This window comes from Onychomys torridus, chromosome 19 (genome assembly GCF_903995425.1).
Source record: "Onychomys torridus chromosome 19, mOncTor1.1, whole genome shotgun sequence".
Lineage (NCBI taxonomy): Eukaryota > Metazoa > Chordata > Mammalia > Rodentia > Cricetidae > Onychomys > Onychomys torridus.
This window is the reverse complement of record NC_050461.1, coordinates 28212664-28228835: the sequence shown is the minus strand read 5'-3', so window position 1 is coordinate 28228835 and position 16172 is coordinate 28212664. Positions and strand designations below refer to the sequence as shown.

At 39.6% G+C, this 16172-nt stretch overlaps 1 protein-coding gene across 1 annotated transcript in view; it reads right to left on the bottom strand.

Moving 5' to 3' along the window:
* The window catches only part of Lama2 (laminin subunit alpha 2), a 577324-nt gene that overhangs the window by 136379 nt on the left and 424773 nt on the right, over positions 1–16172 (bottom strand). The window contains 2 exon segments of the mRNA XM_036168737.1: positions 3031–3129; positions 6939–7081. Of these exon segments, the coding sequence (XP_036024630.1) occupies positions 3031–3129; positions 6939–7081 (242 nt within the window).

Below are 16172 nucleotides of genomic sequence, written 5' to 3'. Positions count from 1 at the left end.
TGAGTCCTCTATCTTTCTGTTTATGATTTTCTATGTTTCTATAAATGTTCAACTTTGCAGGTACCTTGATCATCTATAGACTCTTGTTGGCTAGAGCATCTTAGGAATATGTGATTTCTACATGGAGCAGGGCACTATGGAAGAAGTCACGGAAGGGCAAAACACTAAGTAGAAACTAAAGATGCAAAAGTAAAGCTACTTTTCATTCAAACATCCCATCTGATATACTGTAGTAATATAAGATGTTAAAAATCAAGGGCACTGAGAACTGGATATAAGGAAATCTTCTGCACTATTTTTGTAACTTCTGAAAAAAATCTAAAAAATATATAATACATAAGGTTTATTTTTAAAATTTAACATTGAAATCAAGTATAAATAGATCATAGTATAAAATGAAAAACTATAAAGTTCTTAGAATATAAGGCAAGAGAACAAATATACAGAGAGTCTTGGGTGATGTTGATGACTTCTGGGTTAAAATACCAATGGATACACTAATAGGGAAACTTTTTTGATAAGCTAGACTATATTAGGGCAAAAAACTCCCACACTTTTGAGAAAATGAAAAATAAGCCATAGAACAGAGAACTATTACCCATCATACAAAGGACGCTTAAAATTCAACAAAAAGATAGATTGTGGAAAGGGCTGAGTAGGTAAGGTGCATACTGCACAGTCATGAAGATCTGAGTTTGGATTTCCAGCATGCATGTTTAAAAAAAAAAAAAAAAAAAAGCTGAGCATGATATTCTGCTACTGGAATGGCCCAGCCCCCCAAATCTAACAATACCATGATTCATTAAGGGCACAGAATGATAGCAACTCCCATCCAATGCTGCTGAGGATGCAAAATGTTCGACCCAGTTCAGAAGTCATGGGCACTTTCTTACAAAGTTAAACATACTCATTTAAAAAACATTCCAGCAATTACGCTGCTTGATATTTACTCAAATGAATGGAAAACTATGTCCACACAAAAATCTGAACAGAGATATTTATAGTCAATTTCTTCATAGTGCTAAAACTTGGGAGCAATCAAGACATCCTTCATTAAGTTCATGGATAAATCAGCTGTGATGCATGAAGAGAGTAGAATGTTTATTATTCAGAGCCAAGAAGTAATGAGCTATTAATCCATGGAAGGATGGAGAGAAATCTTAGGTGTATATAACTCAGGGGAAAAAGCCAGTCTGAAAATGTTGCATCTATGTTTCCAATTACATTGTATTCTGACTAAGACCACCATATGGAGAAACCCTAATAGTGAAACTATTCTGTAGGATATGATCATGTTAGTTATTGAGTATTCTACGTTTATATACAATGTGCAGTGGTAAGAGTGAATGTCAAAGCATGTTACAAATTTTGGGCAATAATAATGCAGCACTATAGGTTTATTGACAATGAAAAACATCCCATTCTAGTTGGGCAAGTGAACAGTGAGACAGTTAGTTGAATGTGGGAGTGCTGAAGAGGTGTCGAAACTTCCTGCACTCTCCATTCAGTTTTGCTCTGAGCCTTTAACTGTTCTTAAAAGGCTTCTAAAAATATACAAATTTAGTCTGCTGAAAAGAAAAAAAAACACATGGGCTGAGACACAAAAGAGATCTGACACTTCGGGTGAAGTAGTCCTTGTCTCTGGACTGGGATCACTAGTCTGCACAGGTTCGGTGAGAGCAGGGACTGCACCGCTCTGCTGGCACTGGTATCTTCAGGTCTGTCATAGTTCTGTAACAGTGAGACCCAGCAATCAACTGGGGAGTACGTGAAATGCTACCTGTTTCATAGACATTGATTTTTTTCTAATTGTTCCTCACCAGGTTAAACTACCCCAGTTTTAGGCATTTCTCATGTATGCTTTTGTTCATTTACTTCATGCTTTATTATGTGTTTGAACAAAATTATATCATCGTAGACATACCCAAATACACACACACACACACACACACACACACACACACACACACACACACACACACACACACACACACACACACACGCAGGTGGGCTGAGTCTTTGAAAGGGCGTTTCTGGTGTGCTTTGGAACCTCAGGACCATGGCTCAGCTCTTTGTGCTTAGAAGCCATTTAGTTTTCCTGTAGGGCTCTCCCTGAGAGCAGTTCATAGGGCAAGGGCCAATGAGACTGGGATCGGGTCCTACTCAGAACCCTGACTTTATCAGGTTGTGTGGCCATTGTTAATTTATTTCCCTATTAAGGCTGGGCAGAGCCTTTCTTTAAGTACATTAGGCAATCTCCAAGAATCTTCTAACTGCAACATTTTTCCTCATTTAAGTCTAAGTTAATGTAATCGCCTGGCTTCTGAGTGGCCCGCCAGTTTCCATGGTCATGCATTTTTCTGTCCACAAGATGGCAGACTTTATGTTGTTTTCCCTAGTCGCCAAGGGTAAAAAGAACTGCAACCCTCTTGCAGTTTTGAAAATTTAAACCTACCAATTGCTGGGAAAAGTCTGATAGAAGCAGCATGGATTTTACAGCCCGACTAAATGGTGTCTTAAACACTCCAAATTTTGACTATAAAGATTTCGTTTGCTGAGTAGGAGTACTGCTTGAGACTGTGTTTCTGTAAAAATGCAGAAACTCCCATAGGATTAGATACCACAAGTGTTTTCATTTGTTTTTCTTTTCCTTTACATAATGAAGGTCAGAGTTTTTGAAACTTAGAATTGATTAAAAATAAAAAACTTTTACAATGGAGGCTATTAGGTAAAGTCCTCAAAATACACAATCATCATTAACCTTTTTCCTTGACCCATGTCAAGTATGTTGATGTTGTTTACTGTGTGTGTGTGTGTGTGTGTGTGTGTGTGTGTGTGTGTGTGTGTGTGTTTGGAGGGGGCTACTGGGAAATAAGAATTCCTTTGGAGAAGAATTAGCCAACCATTATTATTTCTGGATCTCATGAACAAAATTGAAAACTAGAAAGAAGATATCAGAAGAGCCCTGTCGTTTTCTTTACTTCCCTAAGGTCTATGTGCTTAAGGATACTTGTGGCTTTTTCAACTCACCCTGCTCAGCAGCTCATTCATTTCCATCACGAGGGTGTTCAGATTGCCCTCTGCCACCTGAATGAGCCTCTCCGGTGCCCGCTGGGGTGAGAGCAGGTGCTGAAAGAGATTTGGACCATATACATCTTAGTAAATGGTTTGGCAGCCATCCTAGGGTCAGCGGAGCACATTTTTCCTGTACACACTGAATACTTAGCATTTCTACCCTCAGTAGAAGAGAAACTACTATAAGTAGGCACTTACTCACCAACTGCCACCCCAGATACTCAGGTAAATACTAACTTGCGGCAATTTATTGAGACATTACCGTGTTCTGTAAGTTTTTTGTTTATCCTCCTTTCCTCCCAATTCACTTCTTATAAGAACTCTGTGAGATAAAAGTCACTCCATTTTCTGGATGAGAAAACTAGGGACGGCAGAGAGATTTTACAAAAGGTCATCAGCTGGTAATCAGTTGTGCTTAGAAGGACTTGTGGATTTAAGGCCCCTTTTCCAAACCACATAGCTGTGGCTTACAAGCGAGACAGAAAATGGCCCCTGCTCCAAGGACTTTTTCTTGCAAGGCTGGTCCTCTGGTCAAGATTGGTAGGAGCTGGCCTTACACACACACAGCTGTGCCAGATTCCTCTACAATTACAATCCACTTTTAGACAGGGTCATCTTATGACAGTGATGAAGAAAATGGAAGTTCATTCTGTAAGCTTGTCAGAGTAGACAGTTCCACATCCTTGCAGAGATCATATAAGTACCCCAATGTCCATTTCATGCCTAGTAGGAGGAGGGATCATCACAAGGATTAATCACACCTTTAGCCACCCTCCACTCGTCTACATAAGATTCGCTAGAATTGGTATTTAGAACTTCACTCCCACTTTCTAATGGCTGAAGGGAATGCAAGCCCCTGCATCTGGGAACCCGGTCCATTCACAGAGGCCAAGTACAAGTCTAAATATTGTATGTCATTCTTTATGCCTTCTCAGTGAGATATTGCATGATCCCCCATGTTGCTTAATGTCAATGGTGGTAAGAAATAAATAAACCCAGCTTTGTCCACCATGTGTACAATGGTGACCTTTGGCTAGAACTTGGGAACCACAACATGAGAAAATACAGTTCTCAAAGGCTGTAAATTATCAAAATAGGATCTTAAGTTTTCAGATAATAGATGTATTATTGAAATAGAATTGAAATCAAGAATGAAGAAAGGCTGGAATTTAAGAATTATGGAGGTCATTTTCATGAACTCTAAGACAAAGGAAGGGGGGCAGATGACACAAGTCTTTGGTATTAGTGATGCTAATGGGTAGAACCTCTTCCAGAGGGCCTCCAGAAAACTCACCATCCATTGACAACACATTATTTTTAAAAATGTTTATGCCCAAATTAAATATTTGCTTTTCTAATTTGTTTTCTAGTCTGCATTCTCTCTGTGTGTTGAAAATAGCTGGTCGGCCTGCTTTTCATACAGTGTTTCTTGTTCTTGAATGTGAGACTGTGAGGCAAATAGCTTGTGGCCTAGCCTTCAAGGTTGTCCTTTATATTGCCCAGTCCTCCAGAGTTCCAGCCTTATCTCTCACAAGCAGGCCTGACCTCTAATGTCGCCATTGCATATCTCTGTCATATGCAGGTGGCTCTCTTAAGCAAGAATAGGTGGTAAGAGCATGGCCGGGAGCCAAGGAGGCCCCACTACTGGCTGACTAGATTCTCTCCTATGAGTTATTTTGGTCACTTCACGGTTGAAAAAGATGTTCCATCTCAAAGACCATAAAGTCCTACTGCCTTTATTCAAATCTCCCTGCTACACTTAGCCATGCAATTGTGATTTAAGCAAAACTTCACTCTGCCTCAGTTTCCCTACTTAAAATAATATTTACTACAGTGCTTTTGTTTTAGTTACTTCAGGCTATTCCAACAAAAATTACCACAGACTAGGTGGCTTGAACAAAATGTGCAGTTTTGGAAGCTGAACAGTCTAAGGCTGCCAACTAATTTGGTTGCTGGTGAGGACCTGCACATGGTTATCTTTTCCCTGTGTTCTGAAATGGCTGGCAGAGAGTTCCTCTTCCTGTTCTTATGAGGCTACCATCACATCATGAGGGCTCCATCTTCACTTATAAGTTTAATAATGGTCACCTCCCAAAGATCTGATTTCAAAATATCATCACGATGGGAACTAGGGCGTATGTAGTTCACAAATTGATGGGTTGAAATGCTAGTGTATAAGGTAATGATGTTATCAAGTGTGCTTTTGTGATAGGGCAGACGCCTTCTGCTTGGGATTGTATCCCTTGAAATACACCCAGAGAGCTCACAATTCTTGCTACTATATGAGGATGGAGCAAGGAGTCACATATATATAAAGAATGAGCCTTTACCAGATCCTGAGTCTGCCTTAAACTCAGACTTTCCAGCCAGTAGAACTGTTAAAAATGCATTTCTGTTGTTTATAAGCTAGCCAGTTATGGCCTTTTGTCGATTCAGCCAAACAGACTAAGACAAAGTTTCAACACAGAAACTTAGGGGGACATAAACTATCAAAACTCCGTTCTACTTCTTGGGTTTTTGTTGTTGTCGCAAGAACTGTGTATTAAAATACACATACAATTCTAATTCTATAACTTTTCAACAAATGTTAGTTATTTTTACTGCCATCATTTAGGCAATGGTGAGGATTAATAAAGAATATTAAAGAATATATCCTCTAGAAATGTATTTGCTGTCAGCTAGTGAACGAAGTAAAGATGTCTCCCTCTGGTCCTTACCGCACTTTTCTTCCTTTGAAAACCTTCTCTGCCACTCAGGTCCCAACAAAACTATGCTCTCATACTGGTGGTTTCCCTAGTTACCCTGAATCTTACCAATTTTTGCAATTTTCATGCTTCAAATCTTTAGAAGGCCCATGGTAACTATATATTTTGCTAATGACTTAATTATCATTTAACTATTTTTTTTTTAAACAGCAAAAAATGTATGTAGGCTTCCTGAAGGTATGGAAAAACCAGAGGAGTTCAAAACTACACAAGGAACTGAGTGCAACTGGGAGTGTATGACTTATCAATCTGTACTTGAAAACTGAGTGACAGCATGCAAGTAACTCCTTCTCAGTCACTGGAAGCCACATTAATTTTCTAAATGTCGCTTTTAGCCTTTCACAGATTGAAAGCGTTAGCAATGTTTTAGAATTGTGTGTTTTGAATTGGTACCTTCAGAATCGCTTTCAAAGTTGCAAAAAATGCTTTAATCTTGTTTGTTCAGTAATAATAAAGAGCAGTGAAAGCTTTCCTGGCTCACAGCATAGGCAGCTAGGAGATGGATGCCAGCACTTGATCTTGGGACCTACATTTGCATGGGTCAAAGGTCAATTTGAATGCATAAATCATGTATGCCTGTCCCTTCAGGATCCCCTGTAGGGGGCTGTCCAGTTCCTCTGCAGGAATGTAGAACTGAGAAACCACCAGTCACTTATAGAGGAGTGGGAATTTAGTCAATATCATATTCTTCTTGTGAGAAGCAATTCACTTTAAGCCAAAAATCACATTACTTCAGATTAATGCTTTTAATTTGAATTTTATTGGTTTTGCAGACTTCTGTAAGGATTAATTTGTTTTGATTTTATAGAGCTATAAGTATAAGGGGTACATACCTGATTTTATGTTTGCACATATTTAAGTCACATAATAAAACCTATTTAGGCCAAACAGAGGGGGAATATACGAATATTTGCCTTTAATAGCACACTGCATATTGCAGTTTTCCAGTTTGAAACATCAGTTTAGAGTTAGTTTTCATGCATTTGTTTTCCTGGTTGGGGGCAGTGAAAGGAACATGTACTAATGACGGCCAGGACCATTTGGGAAGCCTCTGTCATCTCAGCCCCTGGCTCTGCAGCTGTTTGTGCATCTACCTACCTTGAGTTCCTGAGTTGTATTTTCAAGACCATAGAGAATTTTGTATGGAGCAGGCAGAGGACCAGTGAGGTTGATGTTCATGGCCATCTGCTCCAGACGAGCTAGGTCACCAAGAAGAAGGCCTGTGCACTCATCTCCACAGACTGTGAGAGGGGAATAAGAAAGAACAGTCCAAGACATCAGTTGTGGAACAGTTGATGGTCCAAGCATAGTTCTACAAAAGATAGTGAGATGTATCTCGGATAATTAACACCATCACACTGATGGTAGCTGAAGAAAGAAGAGAACAGCAAAAGGGCAAGTTGTATTTGTCACTCAGACCCTGGAAGACAGAGGATGATGTGACTATAGGGGCGAAACAAGAAGAGCAGGTTGAGGTTGCCCCAGGTGGAGGGGAAGCATGCTGAAGAACTAGTAGAAGAAAGGCAAGGCGCAAAGCTATACAGAGAAACACTGTCTCGAAAAACCAAAATAAACAAACAAACAAACAAATAAATTTTAAAAAGGCAAAACACGGAACATAAATCTGTGGAAACACAGTAGGAACACTGCACCAGAATGTTCACTGTATCCAAACGTGCTGTACATCTTCCATGGTACTGCCTAGCTTCTGTAGATATTTCTCCCGCAAAGGCTTCATGTACCATGAAAGAGGTCTAGCACTATTATCTTGATAGTCAAAAGGTTTTGCATGTGTTTGTGTGTATGCGCATATAGGTACAGGTGCAGGTGTACATATGGGGATGCTGAGTGAGTGTGTGGAGGTCAGAGGTCAATGTTAGGGATCTTTCTTTATTACTCTAACTGGACCAGGAGTTACCATTTTGGCTAGACTGTCTGGTCAGCATGTTTCAGAGATGCTCATGTGTTCACCTCTCCAGGTGCGTGTTGTCACACTCAACATTTTCCTTGGGTGCTGGGGACATGAACGTAGGTCTTCATTATTATTTGTCAAGCACTTTACTGACAGAGCCCTCTCCTTACCCCCCAACAAAATTTTTAAGCCCCCTAAAAGAACCTTTCTTTCTGTGATGATTTTTCCTGGTCTTGATGTTTACTGTTTTGGCCAGCATTTCCTCCTTTCCCCAAATCTTTTATCTCACACAGTGAGCTGCAGCTCCACAAATCTCTACTGTGACAATAAACTTTATCCAGTCTTATAAATACACAGCTTCTACAGATCTAAACCATGAGGAACTGACTTTGCTAGTATCATTCATATTATCCTCTATGATCAGAAACTATTCAAACTTCATAGTGGTAGAGAGGGTGGTGGTGGAGTTGGTAGAGAGAGAAATGGACGTTTGCCAGTCCATTGCCAAATTAAAGTAGAATCTGAGTTTCTAAAGAGAACATATTTTCATTCTTTGGGAAATGTAAAGTATATTTGCTTAATTTTGCCTTTTTTTGAGACAAGGTCTTTCTCATTATAGCCCAGGCTAGCCTTGAATTTGCTATGTAGCCAAGGATGACTTTAAAATTATGACCTTCTGTCTTCTACCTTCTGAGTATTGGGATTACACGTATGAAGTGCTGTGCCTGGTTTATGCAGTACTGAAGCCAGGGCTCTGTGCATGCTATGTAAGTACTCTCTCAACTAAGCTACATCTCTAGCTCTGCACTTTGCACTTTTTAGTAAGGCATAAATCCTTACACCAAGAAGCACAGACTGTCATAATTATACTGTATATGTAGATTCATGTGGACAAATTCTGTCTTCTAGTCTGCTGATGGATCAAAACCACATCCATGTTAGAAGACATACATACACACCATATATATGTATATGAAAACACTGAGTTCTGAAGCAGGGTTGGCTCATGCCCCAGACTGGCAAGAATTCAATTAGTTCTCTAAACAGCACTCCCCTGAGCACTTAATGGAGAGAAAAACCATTTACGGAAGCTTGTAAACAAAGGGAGGTTGTACGGAGGGTGATTTTTTGATAGGACAGCAGTGAGAGGTGAGCTGCCATCTCCCTTCACAGGGATTTAACAGCCTCAGCAGGGCTTTTAATAAATCAGCTCCCTGCAGGTGGCAGGTACAAGTGTGGTATGTCATCTGGGTTACTATGCAAGCTCCTGACATTTTACAAGTGAGTGAACAAGAGGCTCCAGAGGCAGGAGCTAAAGTCTACAGCTAGAACCATGTCTCTTACTGTGTTCCAACTCGAATGAAATGGAGAATTTCTGCACCATGGAGACACAATGAAAAGGAAGAAAGAACAGTGACTTCTTCACACCCTTGGGCAGTGAGAGCTTCAGTAGACCCATCAGCATTCAATCATGGTAGAAAACATATCACAAGACACAATTAAGTGCTGGCTGGTCTAAAGATGTGAATATCATCAGTGTGGGTCTCAAACACAATTGGAGCTCTGAGCCACTGAGAGGGCTTTCGGATCTTCAGAGGACTAGGCAACCTTCTGGGTTTCTGATTCTAGAGGTGAAGGGATGGCATGCTTTCTGATTCTCATGCTGAGAATGTACTTCCCTGAGAAGCTCTCAAGAGACACTGATACTGCAGGCTGGGCATGACACTGTGGGTAAGAGGCAGACCAGCAGTCTTGGCTGTGCTTGGGAGCTTACTAGAAATTCAGAGCCCTGGGAATATCCACCACAGAGCTGACACAATCCACATTTTATAAAGATTCCATGCAACCCCCCCCCCCACACACACACACAAATCTAGATAGTTAGCTGGAGCTCAAGGGTTTTCAACTAGGGAGACTTGGGTTCAATATGCCCATGAAAAACTTCAGCCATCAGTATTTCTAAAGGATTCCAGTTGACTGTTGCAGTCAGCATTTTGAAAGAATGTGCCCTATTACAAATGGTGGGGTTGCACAATACCCAAAGAGGGATGTTACTTAGCTTGTGGTCTCCTCTGTCTGGGACATTTCATCTTCACCCACCTGGTTCCTAAGTATTCTGCTCAAATGCATGTTTTTTTCAGAAGGGAAGGTTTAATGACTGAAGCTACCATTAAGAGAACTAATAAGTCACAAGACACTCCTGTGTTCCTCATGTTTTTCCAATTTAACCCTTGTGGTTGATTGTATTGGCTAGTATATTTTCTTGTTTACATATTTATAAATGGTTTCTCCTTGACATTAGAACAGACTTTAAACATCTTTGCCACAGTGTCTAGGTCACTGTACACAGTAAAAATCTAATGAATCTAATGAATGTTTGTGCATTATTATCTTTGTAAAAGAAGGATAAGAAAATATTTTGGATCAAGAAGAGCAGGGGCCAATATTTGAAGAAGGCGTATGACATAATTACACACATCATGAACAGGAGAGAAAAACAGGGAGGTAGGAGTTTGGGAACAGAGAGAGAAAAGTCTTGGTCACATAGGAAATGTCTAAAGGTGAGAATGGCATGTTTGATAGCCAATGGAGAGCCATGTAGATGTATAAGAAATACAACATAGGATAAGAATAATAGTTGGAGGAAATATAGTGGCCTGCTGACTAGAGGGAAAGAGATTGTCCGAAATCAAGGGAGATGGTTGTTCTTATTATAGTCCTGGGAATACACCTGGAGAATTTTATATCCCACAACCGATATCCTTGCTTATCAGTGTTTATTGCTTCTGAACTCACAAAAGCTAAGAGATAGAATCAGCTCAGATGTCAATCAACTGACAAGTGAACAATGAAAATGTGGCATGTGTGCACAACAGGACTGTATTTAGTTACAAAGAAAAATGAAATCATGAACTTTGAAGGTAAGTGGGCAGAAGTAGAAAAACATTATAATGAGTGGGATAACCTAGGCATGGAAAAACAAACACTGTATGTTCTCCCAATGAGTACACGCAAGTACTGCTATTTCCCGGTGACCCAGAGGAATGTATTGTAATGGAGAAGAGGGGGGGGGGGCAAAAAGTGGGTAAGAATGACTAGGAAAGAGCATATTTAAGTTATGGACTAAAATGTTCATTTCTGGGTGGGTTGAACAGATCTACAACTTCTTTGCTCTTACTACCATTAAGAGGCAAGAGTCTATATTACTTCCTCCCAATTCTGGATTGACTTTACAATATACTCTTATCCACAGAATATGACAAGAGACTGTGTGTGTGTGTGTGTGTGTGTGTGTGTATGTGTGTGTGTGTGTGTGTGTGGTCTTAGGTCTCGGCCTCAAAGATTCAAAGATTTTACTTTCACATACGTAGACCTCTGTTGCCCTGAGTATAGTCCCAGGCTGGCCTCATTTAAGAGACAGGCAGCATGAGAGAAAGAAAGGCTTGAGCCTCATTGTCAGCAGCTGGGACCCCACCATGTAATTAAGACATGAAAAATATTTGTTCAATGTTTGGAGTTATGGTTTGGAATGTAGATTCATAATAGGGACTTTAAAATCTCAATTAATATATTTAAAAAAACAAGCATTTGTAACAATTCTCAATATTATTGTCTTAAAGGGTTGGGGATCCAGCTCAGTGGCAAAGCACTTCTTGCCTACCCCACAAATGACCCTGGGTTCTATTCTCAACACATGAACCACTGATACATGCACCTATGTAAACATACACACACACACACACACACACACACACACACACACACACACTCACACACACACCTATGAAAAAACTGATGATTTTTTTTCCCATTGAGTTCCATTTCATTTCAGTGAAGTTGAATTTTCAGAAGCTATTTTCAGAATATAAGTAGTAATTTGATCTTTTTTCGGTATCAAAACATATTTAACATATTGTCTTTCTATGCTTTTTAGGATTGTGTGTTCATTGGAAGTCCTTTGATAGTCCTTTCTCTAATTTATTTATTTTGATAGAACTTATCTATTCTAAGAATGAATTAGACTAGATTATTTATTATTGAATTGGTAGAGGATTCTTATTGGGTGGTTTCTGAAATTTCCAAGAAAAGGATGCACAGTTGTTGTTTTTTTCCTGTTTATTTCATAAAAGACCACCCTGAGAACTATAATGCAAAAGTATTGATTGATGCAGAAGGTTGATATATGCTAAATACCACAGAACAAATTGCTGAGCTAGGATGCCAAGAGAAACAATGATGACTGTGCTTCTTCCTTTTGCTCTATGCCCACTCGTCTGCTTTGGTTCCCCTTCAGTTGTTGAAATGAAATGTACTTAATTGCCTCTTCAAGAAGTCATCCATGCCATTTTATGTCTCTGGGTCCAAGGATCTACTATTAGATCCTATGTTATGCTCTCTGCATTTGTGTCTTATGAAGCAAAGCAGATTTCCATAAGTGAAAGGTAAGTTTTATAGTATGCTCTAGGTATTACACTCACATCTGTCTGAATGGCTCAGAAAGACTTATGAATATAACAGCCATGGAGGATTTTTCAAAGCTTCTCTCCAACTCACTCATTGAGTTTTAAGGTACACATGTTGATGGGGGTTGTACCATTTACATAATGGTTTGTCATTTTATTCTGATATGAAATATTTCACTTATGCTACAAGCTACTTTTCTTTGACCTTAAAATGTATGAAGTGTATGGTAACAGACACCAGAGATGCCATGCAAATGAAAAATAAATTTAATTCACTTTGATAGGAAGATCTGAGGAGTATAGAGACACATGGGTATTCACGTTCTATAAACAATGGCTCTCTGACAAGGTTTCTGTGTAAATTAGCACCTACCTCATAAACAGGACATCCTCCAAACCTCTCTAAACCATTCTCCTAATTCAATAATATGGATAAGCTTATAAAGTGAGAGCTTGCAAAAATGCATGAGAGTAAAAGCAAATATTTCAAGACTATGATTAGATTTTACATGACTAAATGTTTCCGAGCCTTGGCCTATAAAAGTGTCAGGATAAATTTGTGTCTAATATTAACAAATGCAGTACTAAATTCAGATTGTTATAGCTGGGCACATGTAAGGGGCAAATCGTGTAGCCGATATTACACATCTTTCTGTTAGCAATTAGTTCAAAATATTGCGTTTCTACCAGAATCTCCCATGCATAGTAATTACTGGCTTACTGTCACAAAAAAATTCACCAAGTGCATTTAAAGCAAAGAAGCTGGAGCTGAAATGAGTACACTGGGCATTTGGAAAAGGCCAAACCCTTTAACCAGTTTTCAGTAGAAATACATAAATTGTCTGCTCCAATCAACTAGGGATAGATGAATGTAAATTCACATTTTGAACAAAAGATAAAATATACTATAATGTGTATATTTTAAATTAATTAGGGGGACTGAAAGACACTGATACATCTATGGTTCTGGATGTTCTTTGTTTTTTGCTTTTTTGTCTATCTTCCCCTTGGTCCCTTGGAAAAGGAACTTTTAAGCAGGGCAGATAGTACACACTTGCAACCCTTGTGTTCCAGAGGAAAAGGCATGAGAATGGCAAGTTCAAAGTCAGCTTGGGTTACATGGAGAATGCTAAGCCAGCCGGAGGTGACACCGTGAGATGCTTGCTTTAAGAAATAAGGCAACAACAAATGTAAACTTACCAGATTTAGAGCTTATGAAAACAGATTCTGCAACACTTCATTGTTTATGTAAGTATCTGATATAAGAATTTGACTTCATACTTATTCAAAAGGTTTATTCACCTTCTGTTTCTTTTGTTAGAGAGGGAAATATTTAGTAAGTGTTAGAATAGCATCAGAAGGCCAACGAAGAGAAAGCTATTTTCTCCTAGCCACCAGCTCTAGGCAGAGACAGGGATTGTCTGCTTGCTGAGAGTTAATCCAGTTGGGTGGGCTAATGCCTAGTTAAGGGACCACCCTTAAAAGGCGGGTTCACATTAAACCATGCTAAAGAAGAAAAAAAATTATCCCTGTATGGAGATAATGTACTTTTTCTTCCCTGAATTCCTGCCACCTTGAACAGTCCCTTTGAACCACCATGAGACTCTGCTGGGTCAGAATGCCTTTCTGAATCCCAATTGTAACTCCTCCTTTTCCTTCTCTTCTGTCTTTTCATTCTGGATGCCCATCAGAACCTCACACTGCTTTTTCTGGTGCTTTAGGCTTCCTTAGTCTTCCTCCAAAGTCTACCTTCCTGCTGTGTGGCTGTCTGTTTACCTTGTGACTAATATCCACGCAGTCTTGACTCAGGCAGCATGGCTTTTTTCCTTTCTCTTCTGTATTCGTCTCCTTCAGAAGCTGAAATTTACAGCTTGCCTGCCCTAAAATTGTCTCCTCCTCCTCCTCCTCCTCCTCCTCCTCCTCCTCCTCCTCCTCCTCCTCTCCTCCTCCTCCTTCTCCCCCTCCTCCCCCTCCTCCTCCTTCTCCCCTCCCCCTTCCCCTCCTCCTCCTCCCCTCCCCCTCCTCCTCCTCTCCTTCTTCTTCTCATTCTCCTCCTCCTCCTCCTTCTTCTTCCTCCTCCCCTTCTCTTCTTCCTTCATCTATAAATCTGCTACCCCCAGGCTTCTGTTTAAGTTTGTTCTTAAATTCTTTTATCAATGAGACTAATAATTCTAGCAGTGGTCCGTTTCTCTGGTATCTTTAGGTAACAACAAAAATAATCACCCAAATTTCCAGTAATGTAAATTTAGGCAGAGGTTCAGAAATTTGTACATGTAGAAGCTGTGAGATACAAACGTGTACGCCATTTAAACTAAATCAAATTATGTAAGATGAGAAAAGTAATGCTGGGAGAGAGCTCAGACAGTACAGTGCTTGCCACACAAACACAAGGACCTGAGTTTGATCCCCAGGATACACTTAAAAATCTAGATATGATGGCACACACTTGTAGTACTATCATTGGTGAGCCAGAGTCAGATGGCTATCTCAGGCTTAACAGCCAGCCAATCCAGACTACTCAGTGAGTCCTGGACCAGTGAGAGACCCTGTCTCAAAAAACAAGGTAGACAGAACTTGAGGATGAATGAAACTTGAAACTGTCATCTGCCTTCCACATACATCCACATAAATACATGCATACTAGCACACATAAAGAATACACAGAGAGACACACACATGCACACATGCATGCACACACACAGGTACACACACATGTGCTGGGTGCACACACAAAGTAAAATTAAATTGAAAAAATAAAGCAGTAAAGACAAGGGTATTGCAGTTCAAGGATGATATAGTTTTGCAAAAGTGAAATAGAACTGTAAACACATATGAATACCACAAGAATATAGTTTTTTCCCCCTACATAACAATCATACCATAGTGGGCAAAATGCTTTGTCATGACTCTCTTATTTGATGCTCACAGCAGTTTAGTGAGGATCAAAACAGTCATGACCAGTGGTTAGGAATGTAGAAAGAATGAATACAGAAACTTAAAGGGAAGAAAAATTGTAGGGAGAGTCTAAGAGTGGTTTTCGGTGATTTAAAGTATCTAGAATTAGAGATAATTCTGAAAAACGTGATTCAGACTAAGCCAAGGAAATACTTCATCGGACATTGATGAGATGTTCAAAATGCCTTGCCTTTAAAAATGGCCAAAGAGTTCAAAGGAGCAGTCAGAGTCTGCCCTGGCTTGCTTTCTATTGCTATACTAAATTCCATGATCAAAAGTAACTTGGGGAGGAATGGGCTTATTTTATTTTACAGCTTATAATCCGTCATGACAACAAGTCAGGACAGGAACTCAGGGTAGGAACCTGGAGGCAGAAACTGGAGCAGAAGCCATTGGAGAATATTGTTTACTGACTCGCTCCTCATAGGTTGCTCAGTTTGTTTTCTTACACATCCCAGGACTACCTATGCAGGAACGGCACCACTCATAGTGGGCTGGACCCTCCCACATAAATCTTTAGTAAAAATAATGCCCCAAGTTTTTCTGCAATCTGATGGAGATAGTTTCTCATTTGAGAATCCCTCTTCTCAGAGGACCCAAGCTTGTGTCAAGTTAACAAAAAGCTAACTAGCACAGCTTTTCTTTATAAAAATACTTCCAATATGTAGCTTTTACATTCTAGAGATTATGAAATCATGTCTAGAAACACTATCTCATTTTGACCAATATGTGATTCTTCTCTTCTTTGTGAAAGGGATCAATAAACCTTTTGGACCTACCCAGAGTGAAAAACCAAAGTAGAGTTTAGTTTACTCTGAAATGAAAACCTGACTAAAATAAAAACAATAATGATCAGTAATCTCCATAAATCATTGTCAATGTGGCATAAAGAGTGCTTAGGCCCATCTGGAATGATCCTCACAAAAACTGTTTCACACAATAGTAGCATGGAACAATGTTAAGTAGGCTGTTGATGGGAAAGAGAAGCATGTTATACTAAAA